General features: G+C 37.2%; 2 protein-coding genes and 1 long non-coding RNA gene across 9 annotated transcripts; all 3 read left to right on the top strand.

The window, feature by feature from the left end:
- The first annotated feature begins 137 nt into the window (after positions 1-137).
- LOC126788932 (heavy metal-associated isoprenylated plant protein 47-like) lies at positions 138-16,426 on the top strand. 5 transcript variants are annotated; one of them, XM_050514955.1, is made up of 3 exons: positions 138-286; positions 385-463; positions 602-1,044. In XM_050514955.1, exons 1-3 carry the CDS (start codon positions 281-283, stop codon positions 841-843), a joined length of 327 nt encoding a protein of 108 aa, XP_050370912.1. In that variant the 5' UTR covers positions 138-280; the 3' UTR covers positions 844-1,044. The 5 variants fall into 5 exon arrangements, with proteins under 5 accessions (XP_050370912.1, XP_050370915.1, XP_050370913.1 ...); XM_050514958.1 differs by lacking the exons at positions 385-463; positions 602-1,044 and adding exons at positions 15,725-15,803; positions 15,912-16,426 and having other exon boundaries at positions 139-286; XM_050514956.1 differs by lacking the exons at positions 385-463; positions 602-1,044 and adding exons at positions 15,725-15,803; positions 15,891-16,426 and having other exon boundaries at positions 139-286.
- On the top strand, positions 1,825-4,347 carry LOC126788936 (uncharacterized). 3 transcript variants are annotated; one of them, XR_007671447.1, is made up of 6 exons: positions 1,825-2,347; positions 2,661-2,797; positions 3,039-3,143; positions 3,306-3,674; positions 3,766-3,820; positions 3,997-4,347. It is a non-coding gene; the product is annotated as an uncharacterized LOC126788936 (long non-coding RNA). The 3 variants fall into 3 exon arrangements; XR_007671446.1 differs by having other exon boundaries at positions 3,039-3,674; XR_007671448.1 differs by having other exon boundaries at positions 2,661-2,923; positions 3,039-3,674.
- A 7,006-nt stretch (positions 16,427-23,432) lies between the features above and the next one.
- On the top strand, positions 23,433-26,164 carry LOC126786858 (BTB/POZ domain-containing protein At1g55760). Its single transcript, XM_050512819.1, has 4 exons — positions 23,433-23,963; positions 24,824-24,969; positions 25,102-25,220; positions 25,338-26,164. The coding sequence occupies exons 1-4, from the start codon at positions 23,845-23,847 to the stop codon at positions 25,938-25,940; spliced, it is 987 nt and encodes a 328-aa protein (XP_050368776.1). The 5' UTR covers positions 23,433-23,844; the 3' UTR covers positions 25,941-26,164.
- Positions 26,165-27,924: the final 1,760 nt, after the last annotated feature.

Below are 27,924 nucleotides of genomic sequence, written 5' to 3'. Positions count from 1 at the left end.
TCCTATACGCGCCATTGATTTGACTCGATCGGGCTATTTCAAAATCCTATCGGTTGCTAGCTAGGAAGGTGAGTATTGCGGGAAAGAAATGATATTTTTTCGATTGCCGATCTTATAATAGAACATAGCCTCATTGTTTCTTAGCAAAATACCACAAACTGTTCAAGTTCTATAAAAAGATCGACGATATTGATACATTAGGTTTCCCTCTTAGAAATACCTTCCAAGTTTTTGTACACGTAATATCTCCAATTCTCCAGTTTTGCTCCACCAGTCCACCATGAAGGTAAGCCTCATCTTTACTCCCTAGTTGGACTATTCTTATGGAGATCGACCATGTTTGAACATACAGATGGCCTTACCTATCGTCTTAAACTTATGCAGCAAAAGATTGTGATGAAGATGCAGTTTATCTCTGAGAAACGCAGAACTGATGCCTTCAAGATTGCTGCCGGCACTACAGGTATGCATCGATCATCAATTAATCAAGTATCAACTATTCCATGGAAAAACTGTAAAAGTAGACGAAAGATGTACATCATATGTATAGGATATATAAGCAATACTTTAAGTTACTGATGAATGCTAACTGTCTAAGCAGGTGTGACCAATGTGTCTATAGAAGCAGATAAAGACCAACTTGTGGTGATCGGAGATGGAGTTGATTCCGTTTGCTTGACCAAGGCATTGAGGAAGAAGCTCCGGTGCGTTGAAATAGTTAGTGTTGCAGAGGTGAAAAAGCCCGAAGATGAGAAGAAGCCAGCAGCTGAGTGTATTCCCATTCAATGGACATCAAGCTATGTGCACTACCCCATGCATTATGATCTTGTCTACCGATGGTGATCAAATTTAAAGCACTTTTGGCATTCTAGCTAGCAACGTTAGAGTTTTCTCCGTTCTCAAAGTACAAATTCTTTGCCATGGCCTACTCATAAAACTATCTTCTTTGATACTACTTTTCTCGCTGGTCGATCAAGTATACGACGTCGGCTAGTAGTAAGTAAATATCCAATCATATATGAGAGATCGATATTTGTTAAAGATTTCATTTTTGAATCCATCTGCTCTCGTTATTATACCTTTGTGAATTGTGATGTCATAGCTCTATGACGTTTAAAGATTACAGTACGATATGCATATGAATGGTCAATTGTTATATATTCGATCATTTGTACCTCTAAATAACAGTATAGAGGGTACTTGATCAAGATAGTTGACTAAATTTAAATACTAAATGGTGTAACGAACAATTGATAAATCCACTTCAATCATCCGGTCACGTCAAATGCCATTATTTTTAATCAAACTTTTCAGACGGAGACATTTTAAATAAACATATATGATTAACGGTTGAATGTTATTCAACATTTTGAGCATATGACAGGGGTTGTCTATGGTTAATGATGCACTACTGCATGCTATGCAATCTGAATTATTATTGATTCTACTTCTCTAACCTCAACTCACTTGCAACTGTATTAGCAAAATTTCAGGTTGCATAACATGCGGTGTTCACTAGGCCAAAAAAGTCTTTAGACGACACCTTTATTCAGCATAAGTTTTGGACATGCTATCTGAACTTTGATCAACTTCTTCATATAGCATATAATCTCAAATGTGCGGTCAAAACTTGGTTACTGAATATTTGAGAATTTTCAACTTTTTCCCAACTTTAACAAATTTGAGAACTCTCAAGCAACATATTAGCATTATATGACTGAATAATAAGAACGTAAAAATTACGACAACAAATAAACATTATATGCTGAACGATTAAACCGAAAATTTTGTAGAAGCTCGAGTCCCATTCAACGACTTAAAGAGTGTCAAGATAAAATCTGAGCCGTTGGTTTTAGATAGTGAGATATGGATCGTCCTTCCGTATCTAATTAAACCCAAGCCCAGACCCTGTCGTATCTTCAGCGCAACAGCGCCGTCTACCTTCTCTCTGCCTAGCGTCGACGTCCGACCCAACCTGCAACAATCTTCTGCAAGGATCTGACAGGCATACAGCGGTTCTCTGGTCGTCACCGGCGTTCTGGTGATGGTAGCTTGCCCTATCTCCGCCGGAAAAGAGAGAACCGAAGGCTCGAAACCTTAACAGTTCTGGGTTTCATCAACCACGTCGTGGGCTCGTAGCCACCTCCTCTCTCTCTCTGTGACTTTGGTTTTTGGATTCCGTTTGGAGTTAGTGTTGAAGTATGTGGCTTTAGTTTCAGTTTTGTTGGAGATTGAAGCTAGGCTCCAATTATACCCCTTGAAAGCTCATAGAGTATAGGTAAAGGAAGAGGGAGGATTCTGTTCTACTGTGTTCGTTGGAATGCCTTTTGTTATTCTGTATCAAAAGGTAAATTATAGCTTTGATTACAAAGTTTGGTTACTGTGAAATTCAATTTAGTATCACTGATTGTTTAGGAAGTTTTGGGAAAATTATGATGGTTGTATGATGCTAGTTTGGATATTGAGTGAGAGAATGAGCTACAATAATCATAAGCTTGTTTAGAATAGTCATTTTTCTGAGCTGGTATCTATATTGCTTTGCTTATTTGTATATGAAGTGGAAAACTATTTCTGAAGGCTTCTACTGCTGGTTCTTGTTGATTACTTGGTAAATAACTTAGTGATTGCGTGATTTGATATTTGTTGGTGCAACTTGTTAGGAAACCCTCGTTTTGTGTTGCTGAGACATGCACCTAAGGAGAATGCCTTTGCAACCGAAGTGAGCCGAGGAGCCGAGTAACGTGCCAGCTATACTAATTGAGTGCCAGCACGTAGCTGTGATCCATTTTGTTGACAGGTACTGAACTATGACTGGCCATCATATTAGCAAATAAACGTATTCCTAAGCTTAATGTGCGAAAACAATGAGGAATTAGCTCAAGGAGTACTAAAAAAGGTGCTAACAGCAGTGAGACTCCTGCGGGTAATGAGAAGCTTAAAAATGAAGCCCATTTCTTTGAAATCCCACTATAGTAATGCCAATAAAAATAGAAAATGAGAGACCCAAAGTAATGAGAAAATGACTTGTAACTGTGAAGGTAGTAGAATTGGGAGGTTGGAGTTTGAGAGGATCGATGTGGTCAGGCCAAAAGGGACACACCAAGTGACGCTTAGTTACATGGCTTAAATGGTAAGGGCTCAAGGTAATACTTATTTTTGTATCAAATATGTTAGAAAAAACATTTTACTGGTACCATTTGTCATTGTTTTCAGATGAAATTCAGGCTCTCTTTGGTATTTGATATTTGCATTCTGGTATTATGTTTCTGCCAATCACTGAGTTTGCTTCTCTATGTTTCTTGCAGCTGTTTTTTTTTTTTCACTTTTACTTCAAGTTCACAGTTCTACAAATTAGAATTGGTATGTGGTTCCATTCCCCTTGTTATAAGCTACATTTGAGTAGCATATACATAGAAGGCTCACTCCCTTTACATTGGTATCTTCAAGTTTACAATGGTACAAATTATAATTGGTATGCTGTTTCACCATGTCCCTGTGTCAAAATATTGATATTGGTTTTGTAATTAACAAGACACTGTGAAGGAGTTACTTGGAGAAAAATTTACACACTGTGTTTAATTTTTGCTTTCATTTGGTTTGGCATATTCCAAAATTAATGGAGAAATTCCTTCAAGTGATGAAGCAACATCGGATCATCAAGGACTGCTTGACAGGTAGTACCTACTCTTCTCATCTATAGGGTTTGGGGTTTAGGTCTGAGATTGAGTTCAGGGTGTTAAAAGTATTTCTCATCTTTGATTGTAGACTGCAATTATATGTTGTTGTTAAGCATAAGGTTCAAGGAGATGGTAACTGTCAGGTTAGTATTAATTCTTCCAGCTGTACATTTTCTGTGGTTATCATGCTCTTGACATGTATATAGTAATCATTTAGATCAGTCGGTTTTCTTATCCCTAGATCTGGAAACTGATCTTAGCTCTTTCCGAGCAAACATGCTTATAATTTCCTAAGTTGTCTTGTTTTGTGCTTTATCAGATCAATTGCATCAGTCACCATACCACCGCACAGGTGTATGCTGCACAACTTTGTTGGAAACCTTGAGCATGGAGATAAATTAAGGCTGTGAGTGGAAGAACCAACCCTGAAACAATAGCATGGCTGGCTTGCTGTCTGAAGGATTTATTGACATAGTGTGAGATGTTGCTTGCAATTACTACCAATGAAGTCTTTATGAAACTTGTTAGTTCAAGTTTCAGTGTAATGCAAATTTTAGATGTACTTCATACAACAATTGAGTGATTGCTAGGTCTAGGATTGCAAGAAGCCAAGAAGGCATATATAAATTGATTGTACTTTTGATTGATGATATATATAATGCCAATTGGATTACAATATTTTTGTTGTTGTTACACATGCATTCAGTCAGCAGATGTGTCACTTTACATGCTATCATAGAACATAAAGTATAATTGTGTGTTATTACAGATCTGGTCAGTCCACATTTATCTGCCATCTAGATAGGTTTCTAGTGAAATATGGTTTCATCACACAGCAGAACCATTAATGAAAATTTGATGGAAATGTCTATCAGACAGCATATATATGCTCTCATAATATATGAGACGACATTTTTATGCTATGTACTTGTGTTTCAGACAGCATATAGCCTATATTTGTCTCGATTTTTGGTGAAATTGGGATAACTCAGACGGTATTTGACCAGAAAATAAGTGTTGTCTGAGAATTGTTCAGACGACGGTCTAAAACTGATGTCTGAGTTACGCACGAGGTTCTCAGCAGATAGGTTTCAGCGGTCTGAAGGCTTTTTTGGCCTAGTGGTTGTCTAGTAATATATGCTAGGCTGCATAGAATCGGAAGCGGGGACGTGGAAGCGAAGCGTTTGGAAGCGCGGAAGCGTTTTTTTTCAAAATTTTTTGGAAGCGGGGACGTTTCGGAAGTGCGGAATAAAATAATATATAATTAAAGATATTAACATGTATATATAATATTACAAAAAAAATAGCATATGTTATGCTTACTATCAAGTAGTGATCAAACCCATACCAACTCAATTTGGACTAATACTATATATAAAAAAAACTCAATTTGAACTTCATGAATGGTGTATCAATTGGAAGTTTCGACATCCCCGAAAGGCTTTCTGTATGAGGATTGAATCCAGTTCACTTGCATATAATTAGTATTACAGTGCAGTTTGAGAACTCACAATCAGGTTATCTGGTAGTGAAATAGGTGAAGCAATGAAAAGCACAAGTAGAAGTAGCTTAAGCACACTTTCATGCTTAAACCCCTATCAATATTTCACAACCTATACAAAATGCATGCAGCTAAACATTTCATCTGTCCTCTTTGGTCAACTGAATTTGTTGTTGTTGCACCCACGAAGTATGGAAAGTGCCGAACATATTACAAAATTGCCCACGCTTCCTTCCGAACTATTTGACGCTTCCAATTTGGAAGCTCGCGCTTCCATATCGCTTCCAAACCACCTTTTTTTCGGAATCGCGCTTCCGAGCGCTTCCGGCGCGCTTCCGCTTCCGAAGCGCGAAGCGCGACTGCATGCAAGCTTCCGTGCTTCTTAGAATATATGTCACAAACTCACAAACTATCTTTTGTACGGTAATATGACAGAAAAAGAAATGGAAATCTCTACCGGTGATTGGAGTTGAAAACTCTCAGCAACTTTCAAGTTATTTAGATCTCCTCCGTCAAAAACAATATATTTTCTTCCAAGAACCCGTTGGATATTATTGATATTGATACTATTATATACAAAGCTAATAAATATATAAAACATAGCTTCCCTTATCAAAGGTGTCCATTTTTATTGATCATATCGATGTCTCAGTTTTTATTTTTCCGCAATTTACCTTGACCAATAGTTCAGGATATTTATAATTTATATTAATGTGGAATGCAGGGACGTGTAGGTAAACAAATTTGTCGACCACCCTTATTTGCCCTAATATGATCACCCACCTAGATTAATGACATGTGTCATTTTTCATTTACATGGTTATACTATAGTTTACTCTAAAATTCTGACTTATTTTTTTACCTTATATTCAATAATAATAATAATAAATATATTATATATTACAAGTTTAGGGATTCGGGTTTATAGTTTAGTGTTTAGGATTTTAGAATTTTTAGAGTTTGCGATAATTAAGATTAAAACCCCTAAAATTCTAAACTCTAAACCTGAAAAATTGTAAGAAAAATAAACTATATGTTCCGGGAGAATTACTATTATACCCTTGTATGTGTCTTAGCCTAATAGGTTTCCTGTTAGGAGATAGATTAGCATCTCCGTAATAGATTAGGACTCCGAATCCTACGCGATTGTGGTTTTGTAATGCCTATATATAGGCCCCCATATCATTCAATAATACACAATTATTTTCATCCTGAAACACGTTATCAGTACGTTGCTCTAAAACCCTGAACTTTTAGAGCCCTAGAAATTTTTTCTCTTCTCCCATGCAGCCCCTGCACGCTGCCACCGCAGCCCCGCGCGCAGCCCCTGCACGCTGCCACCGCAGCCCCGCGCGCAGCCCCTGCACGCAGCCCCCGCAGCCCCGCGCGCAGCCCCTGCACGCTGCCCCCGCAGCCCCGCGCGCAGCCCCTGCATGCTACCCCCGCATCCCCGCACGCTGCCCTGCCCTGCAGCCCCTGCGACCCCCCCCCCTGCTGCCCCTGCACGCAGCCTCCGCAGCCCCACTGGGTATCCTCCGCATTCGCTCCGCAAAAACATCTTTTTGCCCCGAAAAACCCCGCATAAGAGGATTCAAAATTGCTCATCCCGCATATATACGCAATGAACGCGAACTGCACAAGCAAACTCTTCGCTCAAGAGAAGCTACTCCTGTCTTCTCTACCCTTTTGGGCCTTTAAACTATTTCTCTTTTTTTTTTTCATTTTTCTTTTCCTATTGCTTATTAAATCGTTTATTTGCACGTTTTCGTTTTCTAAATATGTTTCACGTGCTTGCATAGGAAAAGTGATCACTCGTCGTACTATGGTGATGACATTCATGCCGAGATGGACGATACTTTTGTCATCTACATATGATTTTGATCGTATCCTCCCAAGATTTTTATGTCATCGGATGAAGATTGAAAAGGAATTCAACAAGCAACTTCATGCATGACGATCGATTTGCAGAGCAATTTAGTTATATGCGGTCTATTTGGCAGACCAACAAGTATGTTTTTCTTAAAGTTGCTGCTTTTGAAGATATATATATAAATTATCGGGCGCTATTAGCCTTTTTCATGTCTTCTTTTCCGGCCTTTCCTATAACGCCGATGAGACCAAAGAGGGATATGATTCCCCTCTTGGTCGACGTTTTTCGTGTGACGGTCCTGGGGGAGTCACGTTATTATTTAAAAAGGAAGATATCGATTTCGTGTGGTCGCCTGAGTGCACCGCTGTTTTGGGTACGATAATGAGAATCGCCGATATGCATCGATTATTTTGTGACCATATACATCACAACCCTTCTAATTCCGGTTACATACTTGAATAGTTTTGATTATTCGAAACCTATACAACCCTCGTTTCTTATGGATGCGTCGCCATCGCGACTGTTATTTGAATGTTTGAGTTTCTTAAACTCATGTCTATAAACGATAATCTCAAGGTCTACGTACTCATTTACTTGAGTTGATTCATTACTCTGATGCAGCACTATTTGCTCACAAAAAGATCCCAAAAATAACGAATTCTATGGGACACACTTAAAAGTGATTTAATGAACGTCTATGACGACGTATTACCAGAGTTGACCTTGAAACATGCTCCACATCCGAGAAACACATGTCATTTATTGGCACCTGTATCTATTTCTCGAGAGAATTTTGGAGATGGAAACGTAACATTCTTCCATTCTCAAGTAAGCACATTTTTGAGCCTCAGGCTAAGGCTCCGCCCAATCAGATATGCAAGATTTTGTTGCTACAGACTTTTGATTAGTCAATCTATTTTGACTATGTCTTCTGCTTACTATTTTTCAAGTATGACGTTGGCATTGCCATGATTATTGCTCGACTTTAGCTTAAGTCGTCTATTGGAATTGGAAGCTTGTTTGTGTTGTATTAAATATTGGTATATTCTATAAAATCTCTCGTATTTCTTGTTTACAAGATTGACTCGTGAGAATTTTATTTGCCTTGGCTTAGCATGCATGGTCAACGTTGCAACTCACGTGGTTTTTAAATTGGCCGCTTTTGGGTTACATGGGACCCCAATAGCACTACATTGTGATTTTGGACTTTGAAATTTGGAAAACGGACCTCGGAACGTCAAAATTGACGTCGTTTTTCCCAGTTACTCTTCCGGCATTTCCGGAACGTTTTTTGACGTTTTACCGGCGTATTCGCCGCCTTCCGGCCATATTACGGCGTTTCCGGCACCGCCATCCGGTTCCGGACGGCGTTCCCTGTCGGACCTGAAGTTATGGCCTCCATACCGGCAGGATTTCCGGCAATCGGTGCCGCCGGCTTCCGACGAGTTTTTCCGACGTTTTTTTCCGTCGTTTCTCATCATGTTTTCCGCATATTTCAGCAGTTCTTGCTGTCACGTTTTCCTAGTCCAAATTTTACTCGGTTTTGAGTTAATTTGACATGGTTTTCCGGTTAATTTTCCGGTTTTCTCCAAGTCGTTTCATAGCTCAAATGATTTTATTATTATTGGTGACCACCCGCACCAAATGGAAGGTTTTCCACCGTAATTGTTTGGTATTCAACTGCTCTAATACCATGTTTTTCCAACTCTTGAGTTGAAGAATGTAGTTCTATTGCCATGTGATACATTCGATGAGATTGTCATTTGTTTCAATCCCCTCTCTTACAATATCCTACGGCGTATTGTGTAGAGAAGTTCACCGCGTTGTTGACTCTCTTAATCTTCATTTTGAGAATGTCCCTCCGTGAAATCGAGTGTCTTGCTAATTGCGTAACCACCCACACTGTCCTACGGCGCAGGTAGTTGTTTTACGGATCTCGTGCGGAGATTGTGTTGTATATCTTCGTGCCTTGCTAAGTTTGAAAGGCCATTCATGCCAATGATTGATTTTCATCTTGATATTTGTGTTAAGAATGGAGAGGAATAAATCTGTCAGATTTCATTGACAGTATCTTTTTCAAGCTTCGACAGTAGATTTGTTAGCCTGCAGACATCGTTTTGCTTGCCTGCAGCAGTAGCTTTATGTAACTCAAGATTCTTTGAATCATGGGTTCGGTTTTACTGTCTTCTCGGTTTTGACATGATCATTTTTTGGTCATTTTGAACAAGATATGATGATTCGAGTTCTTTGAAATTCACATTATCATCTATTTTTCATGTTCACGAAGCGATTGGAGGACCACCTCACCCATGCTCCACACGGTGAGGCCGAGCCTATCTGTGCCATGCACGGTGAGGCCGAGCCTGCCTATTTCGGCGGCTCCATGGCATTAAGGCCGTCGGTGGCGGCATCCCCTCCTTCACAGGAGCTTGTGATGCCTCCCGTGTCTTCTAATGCCTCCATGACAATCTCTGATGCCAATCGCTCATTTTGCAAAGCTTGTTCTTTTGCTAGATTTCAAGGAAGTCCTTATTTGCTAAGGCTCCAACCGAGAACATTCCATTTTTACAAAGTATTTAAGGTGACATTAGTGGACCCTATCCAACCGAATACGGACATTTTTCGGTATTTTTATGGTATAGGTTAAGAGCATCGACGCGTTGGTCACACGTCGCTTTGCTTTCCACAAGAAACGCTGCATTCGCTAAAGTTTTTAGCTATGATCATCATACTAAGGGCTCACCACCCTTCCCATCCTCTTAAATCTATTTGATTGGATACCGTTGGAGAGTTCACCTCCACGACTTTGATGATTTCGTTTTGCATAACTACTGGGATCGTCGTTGAACATAGTATTCCTCATGTTCATTCACTGCACGATCTAGCAGAGCTCGGACTTGGTTATGGGTACTAACCTGCTGATTTTTGCATGGAGATATGTAATGATGTTGCATGCAGCGACACTTATTCGTTTTAGACCCACAACTTGCCAAGCGTTTAGTGCGTACCAGATGGTTACTGGATACGATCCCAACGTTCTTTTCCTTAAACGCCTATTTGGTTAAAGTTATTTATGTGCCTCTATTGTAGTTATCTCAATAGGTCTACTTGAAACGTTTAAGTATTCTGGTTGGTTATGATTTATGAATCACCAACACTTGTCCGCTATTTCCAATCTACAGCCGTTGATCTCTATCCTGCGATATTAGCAGACGGTCACTTTGATGAGACATACTTCCCGTCGTTAGGGGGAGATATGGAATGCTCACATTCTGGTTTTAACGCCAGGAATTGACGTGGTGTGGCACTATGTCTCATTAAGATCCCGCACTACTCAAAGTGAGCAAATGTGCAACGCATTATCGACCTCCAGAAACTCAAAGATTCGATGCTCAATGACTTTACCGATATTGCGAAAGTGACGAGATCGCACATAAATGCTGTGATGTGCCGGTAAGGTTGGAACTCTCAGAATATGAGAGAATTTCATATGACCTGGTCATAGCACCGTTGGCACCATCCCTGACAGTGGGAAGGAAGCCGGCGATGGCACCATCGTACGCTGTGGTGTTGTCGGCGCCCGTGGCATTGCACCACAAAACAAGGGCGGCAAACGCAAAGATGGACTAGTAAGGGTCATAGCTTCGGTCTTGGCTCCTGCCTAGATGAGGGGGAGACCATTATTCTCTAGAATCAAATCTAGAAAGAAGCGAAGTGCGTAGGCACAAGTATTTCGCCCATCATCAAGAGATATCCTCTAAACATGTGTATCAACTAAGTTTCTGTGGAACGCTACAGACTCATTTTGTTGATGTTAGAGAAGAATAGAACTCTCACGAATTGATCGTATACAGCGCGCGTGTGTGTTTAATGTATTGATCTCTCATGATTGATGATGTATTCGCTTATGCTCTTATTCCGTTGTAAAGCATCAACGATGAGCAACTTGACCGAAGTGGAAAGAATCAATACAAGCTGAACTAGACTTGTTATGTTGGTCATTGTTCGTAAGTGTAATGAGAAAGATGAAGTCATGCAATATATGCAGGACTTATGGCGCAAAGATTGTCTCATTACCCTAGTATTGAGTACGATGAGTTATATTCTCTCGTTATGGACATAATTGCTTTCCGCTACTTGATCAGTAGTAGTGTCCATGAAAACTGATTTGCAGCATATAATAGTGGTCATATAATATCTGTAAAGGGATCTTGATGCAGATATGAGAGTGTCCGAGGGACTTTAAATGCCTCCAGACCACGGAGAGCTTATGTAATCAGATTGCGACGTTCGAGAGAACGTAGTACAATCGGTTGCAAGAACTCATACCCATATGTGTTCATATGAAGCTAATTCTTGATTCTCTATTCCGTCTAAGTATAGGCGATGAAGAGATTCAATGAGCTATACATTCATACATGCTAGTGTTGTTGGGACACTATTGCTTTCATTATGACGTGATTAACTATGCGCCAATGCATTGTCATTGGACTTGAATTGCTTCTTTGACATGGGTTTAGTTCTACACTTAGTGAACCAACACAAATCCTATCCACACCAACGCCGCCAGCAGCTCCAGCAACATCAACGTACGCCTTGGTGTAGCAGTCGACACTGGTAGCGTAGAGGATGCGTACGGTTCCGTCTTGGACCAAAATCAGTCCTTCATTGGTCCATTCCCCCATTCTATTCGCGAAAGACACATTAAATGTGACAAATCAGAATCTGTACAGTTTCGTAGGTCAACTTCAACGAGACCTACATAACAGCTCGCTCGATGAAATATGGTGAAATTAGTACCGTTGGAAAGGTCTATGTGTCTACTTTCAAGGAACATCAACCTTTCGTTCATAGCTATCATATTGAGTGAGTTATGGCCATTTTAGCAAAGTAGGACAGTCCTGTCCGGAAATTTGCAAGTCAGTCAACTTCGACAGAGCATTGTGAACTGCTCCGATCGGATGAGGTTGTGAACCTTATGTCACTGGAAAGCCACGGGTGTCTACTTTTCAGAACATTTTACGGTTTGCTGATACCTATTTGGACGAAGAAGTTATGGTCGTTTAAGTGAGTGAAGGTCATTCTACCCGAGAATCTGATTTTCATTGCAAACTCTTGTTTTGAGTTGTTATGCAATCTTGTTTCCTAAGATCTAAGTTTGGCTAAGTATAGCATGGATGATCTAAGGATGTGTGGCTAGATTAATGATTAATCATTAGCCCAAGACTACGTTTGAGAAGCATGTAATGAACGTTGTATACGTTGTTCTTTGTACTCCATGATTATGGCACTAATCATGGGGAGTTGTTTCGTAGACTTCAGGGGGAGTCTACCTCACATGATGCTATCAAATGTAGACGGTGCGTTGTGCTCTTTTTCCCTTCGATCAAGCTTTTGTTTTTACCCAAGAGGTTTTTATTTTGCTTGACAAGGTTTTTACCGAGGCAATGATGTGTGCACCATGCAACCTAGGCATGCGACACAAGGGGGAGTGTTCCGGGAGAATTACTATTCTACCCTTGTATGTGTCTTAGCCTAATAGGTTTCCTGTTAGGAGATAGATTAGCATCTCCGTAATAGATTAGGACTCCGAATCCTACGGGATTGTGGTTTTGTAATGCCTATATATAGGCCCCCATATCATTTAATAATACACAATTATTTTCATCCTGAAACACTATAATGTTTTTATTAATTGTAAAATTAGATAAAAAGATATAATTTATTGTTATTAATTTATATAGATAACCATGGTTACATTATAGGTAATCTAGGACATGTGTCATTAAAAATCTAAGTGGTTGAGCATGAGAGTGGTCAAATAAAGATGGTCGCCAAATTTGCTTCCATGTGGTAGGACAAATCCAACCGAATTGGCCACACAAGTTTTGGCACATACATACATGACACATTTTCTAACACATGTAAACATGAAATCCCATGATGTCAAACTGAAGTTACATGATAATTAACGAATTAAATATGAAGTAACACATGATATTAATCCTAAAGTTTATGAATGCTATAAACTATTGGACCGAGAATTGCTTGATCATTTGCAAAATTACATCCCTTTCATCTAAAATTTACCGTGCGATATTGTATTAATACGTACAAGCATTTTTTTAAGAAGTATTAGAAACTTATTATAATCTCATACGTACGTGAAGATCGAGCATCGGGATTACTAACAATGAGACTCTTGTAGGCTTAGTGTGCGCACAAAGAATAATAGAGAGAGAGAGAACGCTATAGCAAGAAAGGAAAAAAATTACTTACGAACATATGTGATTACGGAATTTTCTTAGATATCTTGAAGTATGTGATACCCTTATTTATTGATATCATAACCAGGGGTGGACCTATTACGAAGCCTGAAGGGGTTCAGACCTCATGGGGTTTGGCATATTTTATATTGCTTCATTAGTTAGCTAATTAATATTAAAGATCAGTTCAATTCCTACTTAATTTCATCATTAACCCCCTAGAATTTCTCATAACCAATCAATTGAAATGACAATTTAATTATATTAGGAGTATATTTATTATGTTGATTTTTATCCCTTACCAATTAAAATAGGTAAAATAATTGATTTCTTTTGATCGAAAAATAGAAAAATCTATGCATTTACTAAAAACAAAAAGCTTGAAGTAACAAATGGATAAAGTACTATTTTCTTTATTGGTACATTTTTTTATTTTTAACTAGTTTAGGATCTCTAAACATCTTAATTTTTTTATGTTATAAATTTGAAAAAGAACGACTTCTATAAGAAAATTATACAAAATTGTAAGTCTGGTCATTTTGTTACGAAGTTTTAATATAAGCTCAATTTCGTATACTATACTTGGACCCCTGTTGTAAATCCTAATTCTGCCACTGATCACAACAAATTTGTTGTTATTGTTGTAAACAGAGTGATGTTTTGGGTAAATATAGTTCTATTAGTTGTAATTACTTCACCCATAATATTTTACAAGAACAAATAGTTGTCAATTTGATAAATTTGTTTTGTTATTTATAAATATAGAAAAAACATATTGTAACTTTGTTCTCAATGTTGTAAATTTAGTTCAATAAAATTATAATTTAGTTCAAGAGGTTGTAAGTAAGGGTATGCTATACCTCAAAGTATTATAGACAACCCCATGTGATTACACCCGCTAATTAAGAGAGCAATCTCACATAGAAATTTTGAAGAGCAACGTACGTAGAAGCCTGAAAGCAATGGGTTAACTAATTAAGTATGAGATTGTAACTAAAAAAATTGAGATCTATGGCAATACGCAGGTAGAACATACATTCATGTATTTCACCTACATCAATGTTAATCTTCCAGTTATATATGGCGTTCATATAATTTAGGCTTAATAGCCAATTTGCTACCGTATCTTTCATCTTAGTGTCAATTTATTACTCTAGCCTTAAATTTTGTCAATTTGCTACCCAAGCTTTCAAAAACTTACCAAATTACTACCCTAAGCATTAATCTTACAAATTTACTACCCTTTTATCTTCAAAAGTAGTCTATTTGATACCCCACTATGCATCAATTTGTCAATTTTTAGTAGCCAATAATTAAATTTGAAAATTCAATTAACTAAATTACTTAATTTTGAAAACCCTAGAGTAGTAATTCAACTTAAGGTTAGAAAAATGACTAACATAAATACTCAGGGTAACAAATTTGTAAGTTTTGGAAAACTAAAGTAGCAAATTGGCTGAATTTAAAGTTAGAGTAGTAAATAGACTCTAAAGCGAAAACTAAGATAACAAATTGGTAATTCATGCCTATAATTTAACGTACATCGATCACCAGTACTAGAAGGGAAGAATCCGACTTCTTTTAATAGATTAACGGGTAGTCCGCATGAAATAAGATATAAGCCAATGCTTGACGAAGACTGAGGATGCATGTGATCGATATTCTCTAATTAGATCCTATTCTTTCAATTAATTAATTATTTTGTAAACAAGTAAGGTTTAGTAGTATAACGACTAGTATCGTTCACTTGCTAAGAATGAATAAACTTTCTACGATGATGCTTGTCATAAAGTCGACTCCGGAGTGTAATATGCACACCAAACCAACATTTGTCTCTGAATTTTATATCTGGGTCTGGGGAACATTCGCATTGCCTTAATAATATTTTTATATGTATATTAATCATTGCATTGTATTCAACATATTAAAGCAGTAGCTAGCTAGTAGCTACTAAAAATATATTTTCATACGTACGTAGTGCAGTTTCAGATCGATAAAGAATTGATCAGTCATCAGAGTATTCGATCTGGCCGTGTGTACTAAGCTTAATCCTATACGCGCCATTGACTTGACTCGGTCTATTTCAAAATCTTATGGGTTGCAAGCTACGAAGGTGAGTATTGAGGGAAAGAAATGATATTTTTTCCGATTGTCGATCTTATAAATAGAACATAGCCTCATTGTTTCTTAGCAAAATACCACAAACTGTTCAAGTTCTATAGAAAGATCGACGATATTGATACATAAGGTTTCCCTCTTAGAAATACCTTCCAAGTTTTTGTACACGTAATATCTCCAATTCTCCAGTCTCGCTCCACCAGTCCACCATGAAGGTAAGCCTCATCCTTACTCCCTAGTTGTACTGTTTGAACATACAGATGGCCTTACCTATCGTCTTAAACTTATGCAGCAAAAGATTGTGATGAAGATGCAGTTTATCTCTGAGAAACGCAGAACTGATGCCTTCAAGATTGCTGCCGGCACTACAGGTATGCATCGATCATCAATTAATCAAGTATCAACTATTCCATGGAAAAACTGTAAAAGTAGACGAAAGATGCTAACTGTCTAAGCAGGTGTGACCAATGTGTCTATAGAACCAGATAAAGATCAACTTGTGGTGATCGGAGATGGAGTTGATTCCGTTTGCTTGACCAAGGCATTGAGGAAGAAGCTCCGGTGCGTTGAAATAGTTAGTGTTGCAGAGGTGAAAAAGCCCGAAGATGAGAAGAAGCCAGCAGCTGAGTGTATTCCCATTCAATGGACATCAAGCTATGTGCACTACCCCATGCATTATGATCTTGTCTACCGATGGTGATCAAATTTAAAGCACTTTTGGCATTCTAGCTAGCAACGTTAGAGTTTTCTCCGTTCTCAAAGTACAAATTCTTTGCCATGGCCTACTCATAAAACTATCTTCTTTGATACTACTTTTCTCGCTGGTCGATCAAGTATACGACGTCGGCTAGTAGTAAGTAAATATCCAATCATATATGAGAGATCGATCTTTGTTAAAGATTTCATTTTTGAATCCATCTGCTCTCGTTATTATACCTTTGTGAATTGTGATGTCATAGCTCTATGACGTTTAAAGATTACAGTACGATATGCATATGAATGTTCAATTGTTATATATTCGATCATTTGTACCTCTAAATAACAGTATAGAGGGTACTTGATCAAGATAGTTGACTAAATTTAAACACTGAATGGTGTAACGAACAATTGATAAATCCACTTCAATCACCCGGTCACGTTAAATGCCAATATTTTAATCAAATTTTCCAGACAAAGACATTTTAAATAAACACATATGATTAACTGTTCAAAGTTATTCAACATTTTGAGCATATGACAGGTGTTGTCTACGGTTAATGATGCACTACTGCAATCTGAATTATTGTGGTTGACAATTGATTCTACTTCTCCAGCCCCAACTCACTTGCCATTGTGTTACAGGATTTTGGGTTGCATAACATGCAACGTTGTCCCGTAATATCTGTCACTGTGACAATTTTCTTTTGTACGGTTACATATGTCATAGCCCAACTCTATAAAGAAGGCCAGCAGGCCAGCTAGCTTTTGACCTAAAAATAGAGAGAAGGGCCCACCCGTCCAAAATTTGCACAACATGGACTTGGGCACCCATACTAATCTGAATCAGATGGCCCAACTTTACAACAATGAAAACTGGTCAAACATCTGGAAGGTCAAAACCCTAACTCTCTGTTAATTACCACTTACACATTCAGCAACAAGGAAATTAAGCAAATTAAGCATGTTCTGAATTCTCTGGCAATATTTTGCAAAACCCATATCCTGAAAAAGGCTCATCTTCTCGAAGAAAAAAAAATTATCCTCCATAGTCTTATCATTTAGCCCGCGGATCCCATAAGCCCATGGAGGCCTGCAAGCCCGATGTGCTTTTATCCGGCCCGGCCCGTGAGAACGCCCCCTAAAGTCCGTTTTCGTAGGTAGAGGGTCGTGCTTAATTTAGAGATGTTAAACCTGACCGAGCTCGTAAAAGTCCGCCAAGTAATAAAATACTATACATTCATATTATATAATGATTATTAAATCAATTATATATGTCCATAATACTAAATTAAATTTTTTATATCTTTATATTATAACCTTATACTATATTAAAAATAAAATTATAACATTATGAAGCAACTATATGAAATAAACTTCTCGTGATCGATCCACACTAATCGATGTAATCGGTATATATATTTAGTGACCCTGTAAAAATTTCATCCAATTTGGACATTTTTTTACCGTTAGAATTTTCGGTAAACCGAACACACCACTAATATGCCCAAAGGGATGACCCATTACAAAGATGTGAACGTCAAAAAGTCGTTTGCATATCTGAAATCACCTAACTTTTGTCACTGACCGTGCGCAGTCGCACCGAGGAAACCCATTTGGCAAAGCCCCGATCAATGAGGTTTTAATATGTCAAAACACCTCTTTTTTGGTTGACAATACGTACGAACGATCAAACCATGTCCAAAACAGACAAAATTTTACAGGGTCCCTAAATATATATACCAATCACATCTGCTGGTGTCGATCGACCATATTTTGAAATGGAGTTGTCAATCGCCGAAGTGTCAACTAATGTATCATTACCTTTATATTAGGTTCAAAATAAAACTATCGCATTATGAAGTGACTATATGAATGAAACTTCTCGGGATCGATCGACACTAGTCGGTGTGATCGGTATATATATTTAGTGACCCTGTAAAAATTTAATCCAATTCGGACCTTATTTGACCATCGTAATTTCCGATAAACCGAAAACACCACTAATATGCTCTAAGGGTGAATCCATTACAAATATACAAACGCCGAAAGCCATTTGCATATCTGAAATCACCTAATTTTTGTCACCGATCGTCCATATTCGCACCGAGGAAACCCATTTGGCAAATCCCCGATCAATGGGGTTATAATATGTCAAAACACCTCTTTTTTTGTTGACAGTAGGTATGAACGGTCAAACCATGTCCAAAACGGACGAAATTTTACGAGGTCCCTAAATATATATACCGATCACATCTGCTGGTGTCGATTGATCATATTTTAAACTGGAGTTGTCGATCGGCAAAATGTCCACTAATGTATCATAACTTTTACATTAGGTTTAGAATAAAACTATCGCAGTATAAAGCGACTATATGAACGAAACTTCTCTGGATCGATTGACCCTAGCCGATGTGATCGGTATATATATTTAGCGACCCTATAAAAATTTCATCTAATTCGGACCTCGTTGACCGTCAGAATTTCCGGTAAACCGAAAACACCACTAATATGTACTAAGAGATGACCAATTACCTAGATGCGAACGCCAAAAACCGTTTGCATATTTGAAATCATCTAATTTGTTTTGTCACTAAGCGTGTGCGGTCAAATCGAGAAAACCTATTTAGCAAAGCCCTGGTTAATGGGGTTTTAATGTGTCAAAACACTTCTTTTTTTACTGTAGGTACAAACGGTCAAACCATGTCTCAAATTGACGAAATTTTTACGGAGTCCCCAAATATATATATATATATATATATATCGATTACATCTGCTAATATTGATCGACAATATTTCGAAATTAGAATTTATTTATGAGTTTTTTTAAATGGTTTCCAAGAATTCTTTTATTGTTTTGAAGATATGAATTTGGTTTTAGACTATGAGAAAGCCCAAACACAGCTCTTTCCTCTTTTAAAATTCAAGTTCATAGCCCAATGCATCAGTGCAACTTTTTTTTTCTCTCATACGACACAACAATCTCTCCATCTTTCTCAATTTCTCTGTTTGATTTTCATTTTTTTCACATTTGGATTTAGATTTGTTCCCAATTCTAGGGATGGGCATTTGGTCCCAAAAATCTCGTTCCCGTCCCTAAATTTGCAGGGATGAGAACATGATTCATGTTTAAAAAATGTACATCTCGTCCCGTCCCGGTCCCGTTTTAAAATAACGGGACAGAATCAGGATTAACTTAATAAGGCTCGTTCAATCCAGTTTCGTCCCATATTAATATAAAACTAAAATAACTAGTGTATATATAATGTGATTTCATCTCGACCGTTAAATTGATCAAGAAATATTAAGTTAACAGCAACTACAACCCCTTAAGAGTTTATTTTACCCTAAAAAAAAGTTTATTTTGCTTCTCTAAACATTAGGTAAACCATTATTAATTAAGATATATAGTCTTTATTGATTATTTAGTAATAGATTTAAGCAAGATATGAATCTAAAGTAAATTAACAAGTAGAATTGAACTTGTTATAATGTATATGGTAATTGATAAATTCTTTATTTTCATTTTGAGATAATTATTGCATTATTTTACAAATATTATTTTAAGCCCGTTTTGGTCTCGATCCCGAACAGGACACAGTCCGGCGAGATCACTTTTAGAAACATATAATTTTGTCCCCTCCCTTATTTTAAATTACGGGACGAGACCGGGATTCACCTAATCTCGGCCCGTCCCGGCCCATTCCCAGCCATACCCAATTCCCTAATGTTTTGAATTAATTGATATTTTATTTTAATAGATTGAATCGGGCATAAGAATAAACCTCCAAACTTGGTTGGGTTCCAAACCTTTAAATAAGAATATTATTTTTTTCTTCTAATAAAAACCTCAAGACGTGGTCCGTAAAAATCCGTAACGCCTGTTTTAGATGGGCGAACTAATCTTCTTATTTGTGGAAATACCTGATCCAACCTATCACTTATCTAAATGTACTAACACCGGACTCGGGCCGGACCGGCGTTGACGAGCCCAACCTCTACTTAACAAGCTTATATATGAGAATGCAGGAGATCGATCGAAGAAAGGTTGTTGAGAGTTTGGTCAGTCTGTTTGGTGAGACTGACTTCGACAGAGTCGCTACATATTCAAGTGCCAATCGCATAATTAAGCATGCAGCAGCCTCTGAGTTAGTGTTTGCTGACAGACTCCAGAATAATCCCGTTCACTCCTTTTGAGTTTTTCGGATATGTAATTCTTTCATTTCCAATATAAATCAGCTCCAATAATTAACTTGTTTCATGGGGTTGCCCCTATTGCCATCTGTAATCTGTTGACGTGTAAGTTGATTAACAACTACCCTTCAAACTTTGACGTGCAAGTTAGTTGGTGGCTTGGTGCAGGGTAGGTCGCCATGACCCAATTGTCTTTCTCGATCAGTATGTGTTATTTTCTAAACGATATGTCTTATTCAGTTGAGAAAGAACCAATACTAACAATATATATGATCATATATATTCTGGAGGCAATCCACAGAGATGGGTTACAGTTTATTTATGAGCTCAACGACAAGAAGTCACCGCATTTAATCATCATAATTATATTATTTCTGTGCCATAGACTATATATGAAATGAAATAGTTAATTATATGTACGTAGCTTTGCTCATTATCTAAAGTCATACGAAATCTGTATCATTGAAATCTCAACTATGGAAGCTTGCGTCCGAGTATGAATACTCCACACTCTCCTAAAGATGGCGGAGGTTAGAGTACGTACATAGTTGCAGTTTGCACTCTCACTTTCAAAAGTTAGAGATTAAAACATTCTTAGTTTGTCGATCGATACATAGATTTGAATAGGTAGATATGAATAGAACTCAAAGTGAAAACATTAATTCTACGTACGTATTTCTTTTGGAGTTCGTAGTTATTACACCGCAAATCCCCAATTATACCCCCATGTAGGAATTCTTACCCTATATATTCTTATTGTTAATTAAGGAATTTCAAGTGATTATATGATTGCTTATTTGCTTATTATCAAACAAAAATAATGATGTATGCATCTTTTATATTCTCAACTCATCGGTACATGACTTTAGTAAAAAAATCAGGATATATCAGCACTTGATTATACATTTATAAAACTCTCCAATGTAAGAATATTACTTGTATAACTCATTCTTGAGATGGACTTGGCCAATTATTTGAAAGGATCATTTACATTCCTACATACAAGATAAAGATGCACAACCCTAACCAAGAAAAGAATTAGCAATGAAAATATTGAAAGAGATTAAAATGAAGGGAGATGATCGATGATCATATCCATACCCGTTAGAATTGATAGTTTGGTCGGCAAGCCAAACAAACAACTTATTGAAACGAAAACCAACGAACTTACAAGAAGTGGGTCAACCCGTGTATATTAGTGCACGATGTGTATTTTCACATATAATTTGAACGGCTTAAATAAAAAAAAAGTATGTAAATACACGGTGGACTCTGAATATAAATTAAATTAAATGGTTAAGATTGCACCGTGCACCATACACGCCGTGTATACAAGAATTTCTGATAAATTCGTACGTACTCTATTTACCAATTTTTAATTGTTGAAAGATTGATTGAGCTATACAATTTACTTAAAATTACGTTATAGAAACAGCATGAGCCAACTTTGTATCATGAATCTGATCGACTCTAATTTACACAATGGAATCATCATCTCTACAAAGACAATCATGTTATCTTATGAGAGGCCCTGTTTTCCCAAATGAGTATCCTACTAAGACAATAACTGATCGACATTCAACCATAAACTAAGAGAAATCCACAAGTGGATCAAATTAATCACTGCCTGCGTCTATTGTTGGGTCACTCGAGTGCTTTGAATCTTTGATGATCCCCACTGTGATAGTGTGTCTTTCTTATATAATCAAATATTAATTGATTCCACGAAGAAAGACGAATGAGGTTACTGGCAACTTGCAAGACTGGAATGCTTTGAAGGATTCTAGTTGACATGTCCCACACCATAGATACCTTTCTTGTCGAATTATATATATGAACCTCCAATCAAACAATTGCCGTTGCCAATTATCTAAGATAAAGGAAACAAACAATACCAGAGATTCCAAATTTCCAATCCCTCCCAATCAATACTTTCAAGACAATTCGCTTGCTTCATTAGTTGCTTTTGATATTGCCTTCTCCCTAGTTGCAAGTTGCAACAAGAATTCATTGTTTGCTTCATTAGTTTAAGAGATGATAACATAGATATCTTGAAAGATTATGCCATATAGTATGCCATATAGTATGCGTATGTCGGATACACTACATGAACAATAGATCAAATTACCATTCTAAAATATCTACTTCTGAGTGTATGTTATGAAAAACTTGAAAACATAGATACAAAATACACCAAAGTAGTTTGGTGAAAAGAGCTCAATATGTGAATGGTGATCATGTCATCTGCTGAAAAGATTAAACATAATTTTGGCATTATATATACATGTGGATTTGTTGTAATTAAGCTATTAGCTTACATGTCATTTTCCTTGTCTATTTCTACTCATCTCCTTAAGATATGAAAATAGTCCTACTAATATACATTTCATTTTCACTTATGTGATTCAGCACTATTAACCTCAAAATCACCACCAATTAGTCAAATATGTGTGGTGACTGGTGAGCTAACATAATCTTGAAAATCATCCTTGGCAAAAGTTTACACTTTACATGATAAAACTAACAACAAAATGCCATCCAAAAGTGAAAGAACTACAACTTAGGTACATCGTATAATTGTATCATAAGTTTTGGTCAAATTATCGGTAACTATAACTACCAATTAAGATCGGGTTTGCCCCTCTAACAGATACTTTCCGACGCCTAATCTTGCTTATCTCAATCACATTGACTCATCCAATTTGCTAATGTATCACATCCCACAAAGGCATTTGTGGTATTCTAAACAAACAGAACAAAAAATGCATGCATTCGTGGTAGTATTAGTCTTGAAAAGCTGCCATTTCACAACAAATGTCCTCCATGCAAAGCATTAGCAAACTTTGGAAATCCATACAGATCTAGTTCTTGAAAAGAATAATCACAAGCTAATGACTCCAAAATCCAAAGCATAGATACTTTGCTTCAAAGCACCCAAAAATCAATAAGAATTAATGGTCCATTACTCGAAATCATGTCTCAATTAATTTACAACAAGCCAAAACCAAAATCCAAATGCTCTCAATAATTTATTTATAATAACCTCATCTCCTCTCTCCCTCTCCTCCTCCTCCTCCTCCTCCTCAATAAGAAGAGGAAGAAGTAGTGTGTAAGCCAACAAACAACTCCCATACCCAAGACCCACTACTCTTCTCCTCTCTTTCCCCAAGCCACAACAAACCACCTTATCAATGGCGTAGACAAGCACCCAAATCCAAAGCAAGTCCTTGCGTGCTTGAAACCATTGGAATGAGGATTTAAATCCAAAAGAAAACCAAAACCCCATATCGAAAATTCTATCTCTTCCTGATATAGTATTAGAGTGGCAGAGATAGAGAGAAACAGGGGAAAACAGAGTAGAGTGGAACAGAGGGAGAAGAGTTTGTGTTGTCTGTGTGGTAATGAAACTGGGGCATTATAGTGTGAATTGTCAATCTGGGAAAGGCGGGAGAGTTTCTGTTCGAGGGTTTGTTCGACTGCATCCATGAAATCACGTCGGTTTTGGCTTTTTCTGCGGACAGGATGAGCGATTCGGCATACAGAGTCGAAACGACGTCGCGCCTCGCCCAATGGAGGATCGACAACTTGGCTTCGTGCACATGTCGGAAGTCTGATCCTTTCAAGATTGGCAAGTGGAATTGGTGAGTCCAAATTCTGATAATTTCTTTCGTGTTTCAGACACTGTTTAGTATTTTGGGAAAGTTATACCCTGTATCTGCTTTTCACTTGCTATGTTCAAATTGATGATCTTGGACTTTATATGCAAGAATAGTGTTAATCTATGAAAACCCAGATCAGTTTGCATCATTTATATTCAGTAATTAGTGTGTGATTTCTGCATTTCATCATTTATATTAGTGTGTGATTAGTTTCTAACCATTCTGACTGTTTAGATACCTAATCACTTATCAGTAAAGTTACAATCCATCCATGAATCCCTTTTGTAATGATATCTGTTCAAATGAATAGTCTTTGAATCATTTGCATGGTGTAGACTGGAGAGATTTTTTTTCCATATATTGTTAGGAGGGTCTGTCATCAAATTTTAAACCTTCTGGGATTTGGGAGAGTTTGTCCTGTTTCTGCGTTTCGTCAAGATATTTGTTTTGTTTAAAGTGATGATCTTGAAGCTTCAAAGGCCAGCAAGATTAGTGTTAATCTAGCCAAACCTAATAAAGTTTGAATAATTCGTATACCTCTAATACATATATTGGGGTTAATCTTCTGATTATCTGGGACATTTATTCTGTTTTTCTTTTTTCAAGATTCTTGGTTTGTTCTTTGTTCCAATTCATGATCCTGAAGGCTGAAAGTTATATGAGTTCAGAAGTAATCTAGAATCATCATTTAATCATTAATTTTATTAATGGAGACTGGACTTCTAATGCCATGATTAGTATTAAGGAAGTTGTTTTTCAGACTTTTCTGCTTCATGTATTTTCTAAAAGAAGTGAATTCTAATCTTGTTTTTGTTTTTGTTTTGTTTCCGGTATTATTGAAGGCACTTATCTGTAGAGAAGAACAAAGTGTTGTATGTAAAATTGTATCCAGAAATCTCAAATTTAACTAGAGAAAACCCTCCCATTGCATCTTTTGTCATACAAGTGGTCTGTTCTGTGGGTGATCGCAAAGCATTAATTCATCCAGGTAAACCTTGAAGTTTGTGATGATTTTCTAATTAGGACCATAAGATTTGATCCAAAGGACTTTTATGTTGCTAAGGTTCTCCAAGTTATTCACAAGTACAGTCAGTTGATTACTTTTGATGCATTCATGCAGAAATTACAGATAAGCAGCTCAAAACAAATGAGGATTTTGTTTGGGGAATTGAAGTTCCCTTGACTGGAAAGTTCATTATAGATGTTGAATTCCTTGATTTGAAAACTTTCTCTCGAGACGTAAGCATTCTATTCTTGCTCATGAACACTGGCTAGTAATCTAGCTGTTTACTGTCAGCTATTCCAATGAAGCTAAGATATTCACATCGTTTCTGACAATTTGTTACTAATGTGTAGGGTGGAGAACCTTCTTCCATCTGGGCTGGAGGGCAGACACAAAAACAGTCGCATGCAACAGCTCTTGCATCCCTCAGCCGAATGTTAACCGAAGGCATCCACACCGACATTACAATAAATGCATCAGATGGAAGCATTGGTGCTCATCGTGCAGTTCTTGCTGCAAGATCACCTGTTTTCCAGAGTATGTTTTCACATGACCTCAAAGAGAAAGAACGCTCCACCATAGACATATGTGACATGTCAATTGATGCGTGTCAAACGTTTCTAAATTATATATATGGGAACATTGGGCAAGATGAATTTTTGATCCACAGACTGGCACTTCTTCGTGCTTCTGATAAGTACGACATCTCTGACCTGAAAGACGCCTGCCTTGAGAGCCTTTTGGAAGATATTGATTCAAAGAATGTGCTTGACAGACTCCAAAATGCATCTCTATATGAACTGCCTAGATTGAAAGCTAGCTGCATGCGGTATCTTGTGAAGTTTGGTAAAATATTTGACATCCGTGATGATTTCAATGCATTCTTGCTCTCTGCAGATAGGGAATTAATTTCCGAAATCTTCCATGAAGTGCTTAATACCTGGAAAGGTTTCTGAAGACCACAACATCATGATTCTATGTCTTATTACGTCCATGGAAGTGTGGATTGTTACTTAAACTAGTGTGCAGGATTTGCTGTCCTGATGATTCTTTAGTCCATAAACTGAATTTGTTTATGTCTCGATGTACATACATATATTGATTCTCATGACATAGATAATATCATCCTTGTAATAGAAACAGATATTCTTCAATGAAAAGCAAGATGTTTGATTGATTACATCTTTTGGTATTTATATCAGAACAGTTCAGTTGTCTCAGACTCACTAATTCATCAAACTTTCTCCTTGAATAATTTCAATCCGAAAACATTCCCTTCGTAAAACAGAACTCTTGAGCAGTTCTCGTTTATCTGATGATGTCCAAACTTTCAATTTGTCACAGCAAGAGCAGCAGATTACCTCACCTTGGAGAATGGCCTCTTCTTCTTGCTTCTATTTACTCTTAAATCTGGCAGAGCTGTATTTTTCTTTTCTACCTACTTTCTACAAACAAACAAGGGCTTTGCATCAGCCCAAACCATGTAGAGATCATTGCATGACTTTCCTTTCCTCTTCATTAGGCCTTTCCACTAAACTGTGAAGGAACAACGAAGCTGAGATCAGATTTGGCACTAAAATTGAGTAACAATCCATGGTGTACGTGTTCTTCATGTCGTTATTGACACTTGTTTAAGTTTTAATTTCTCTACGGCACAGCACATGAAAAAAAGTACAATAGTGTTTCTTAATGTCAGGAATATGATGTTAGCAAATGAGGTGATCATATTTTAAGACACTTTATTTGTCATATGCACACTAAAATTTATGAAAAAGTCAATAGGGACAGAAAAATAGCGTCATCTTTTTGTCCCTATTGAGGGATTAAGATTTCGACTTTCTAAAGCCTGGCTCATGAGGAAATTTGTGATAGCGTTCGGTAGTGCCAGGAATACAACACTACCATACAAATTATCGTTTTTTATGTCAAAGTAATAGGCCTAAGGCACACTAAATTTTTTTGGCCTTCTATCTTTGGTGAGCAAAGAGGGATGCAAATAAAGAAAAACGCGTTTAAGAACATCTTGTTCATCAGTTGGAGTATGACCAGCTCCCACCCTAAGAAATCGGCTGCTCCTTGATATTGGCTTGCAGGTTCACAACAATGTGCTATGTTTGATCTTGTTTTAGGGGTGGCATGGAGTTCTTACAGATCACTTTCTTGGGTAAATAAGGTATCAAGTTATCATAGAAAACCACATATAACAAAAACTCAGTGATATGCTGCATTCTGATGTTAAAAGTTTCTGTTTTTCATGACAACTCTACATCGACAGCCTATTTAAAGAAAAAGAAAAAAGTCGATTAATATGAAAATCAGGAAGGTAGAACAAATCTGCAGTATGATAGCAAAATTTTCAGAGTGGCAGAAATCATGGAGATGTAAGTTTTATCCAGAAGGAAGAGAAGTTAAACACCATAAAACTGTACAGTCCATATTGTGCAAAAAGAAACCAAAATGCGAGACTCGTTGAGCATAATTTAACTACAACAGTTTGGTAACCACTTCTTCTTCAACTTATTCTATTTCTGTTTATATATATGCACTTCTCAACTTCTCATACATAGAACATCATTGCACGCAGAGCCGAATAGGTTATGATGATACATGAATCCAGACCCCTAATTTATACTTGGTTAATACCCAAACATGAACCTAGATAAAAATATTGCACGAAGAGTAGAAACTGTAGAATTAAATAGGAAGCATGCGCCACATTCAACTACATGGACTAGATTCAATAAGCTTCGTTGTCACGACTCCGAAATTTGAAGTATGAAATTCGAAAATCGAAGCCATGAAAACTCAAAAACAATCTCAATAAATCGAAATCGTCTCATCATCACCGCGTATCATTACTGAGTTCATAGTACCACTCAGTCAAACGGATTATTACAAAACCAATTTAAAATTCAAACATTATTTCAAATGGAAATGTAA

The sequence above is a fragment of the Argentina anserina genome, chromosome 3 (assembly GCF_933775445.1).
Source record: "Argentina anserina chromosome 3, drPotAnse1.1, whole genome shotgun sequence".
Classification (NCBI taxonomy): domain Eukaryota; kingdom Viridiplantae; phylum Streptophyta; class Magnoliopsida; order Rosales; family Rosaceae; genus Argentina; species Argentina anserina.
This window is presented reverse-complemented; position numbering and strand designations above follow the sequence as displayed.

What these genes read in the sequence shown, in the direction of transcription:
- LOC126786858 (XM_050512819.1), top strand. Translation starts at nt 23,845, where the DNA reads ATGAGCGATTCGGCATACAGAGTCGAAACGACGTCGCGCCTCGCCCAA. An exon ending in CAAAGCATTAATTCATCCAG is followed by an intron (nt 24,970 to 25,101) that starts GTAAACCTTGAA and finishes GCATTCATGCAG; the next exon opens with AAATTACAGATAAGCAGCTC. An exon ending in TGAAAACTTTCTCTCGAGAC is followed by an intron (nt 25,221 to 25,337) that starts GTAAGCATTCTA and finishes ACTAATGTGTAG; the next exon opens with GGTGGAGAACCTTCTTCCAT.
- LOC126788932 (XM_050514956.1), top strand. An exon ending in GATTGCTGCCGGCACTACAG is followed by an intron (nt 15,804 to 15,890) that starts GTATGCATCGAT and finishes CTGTCTAAGCAG; the next exon opens with GTGTGACCAATGTGTCTATA.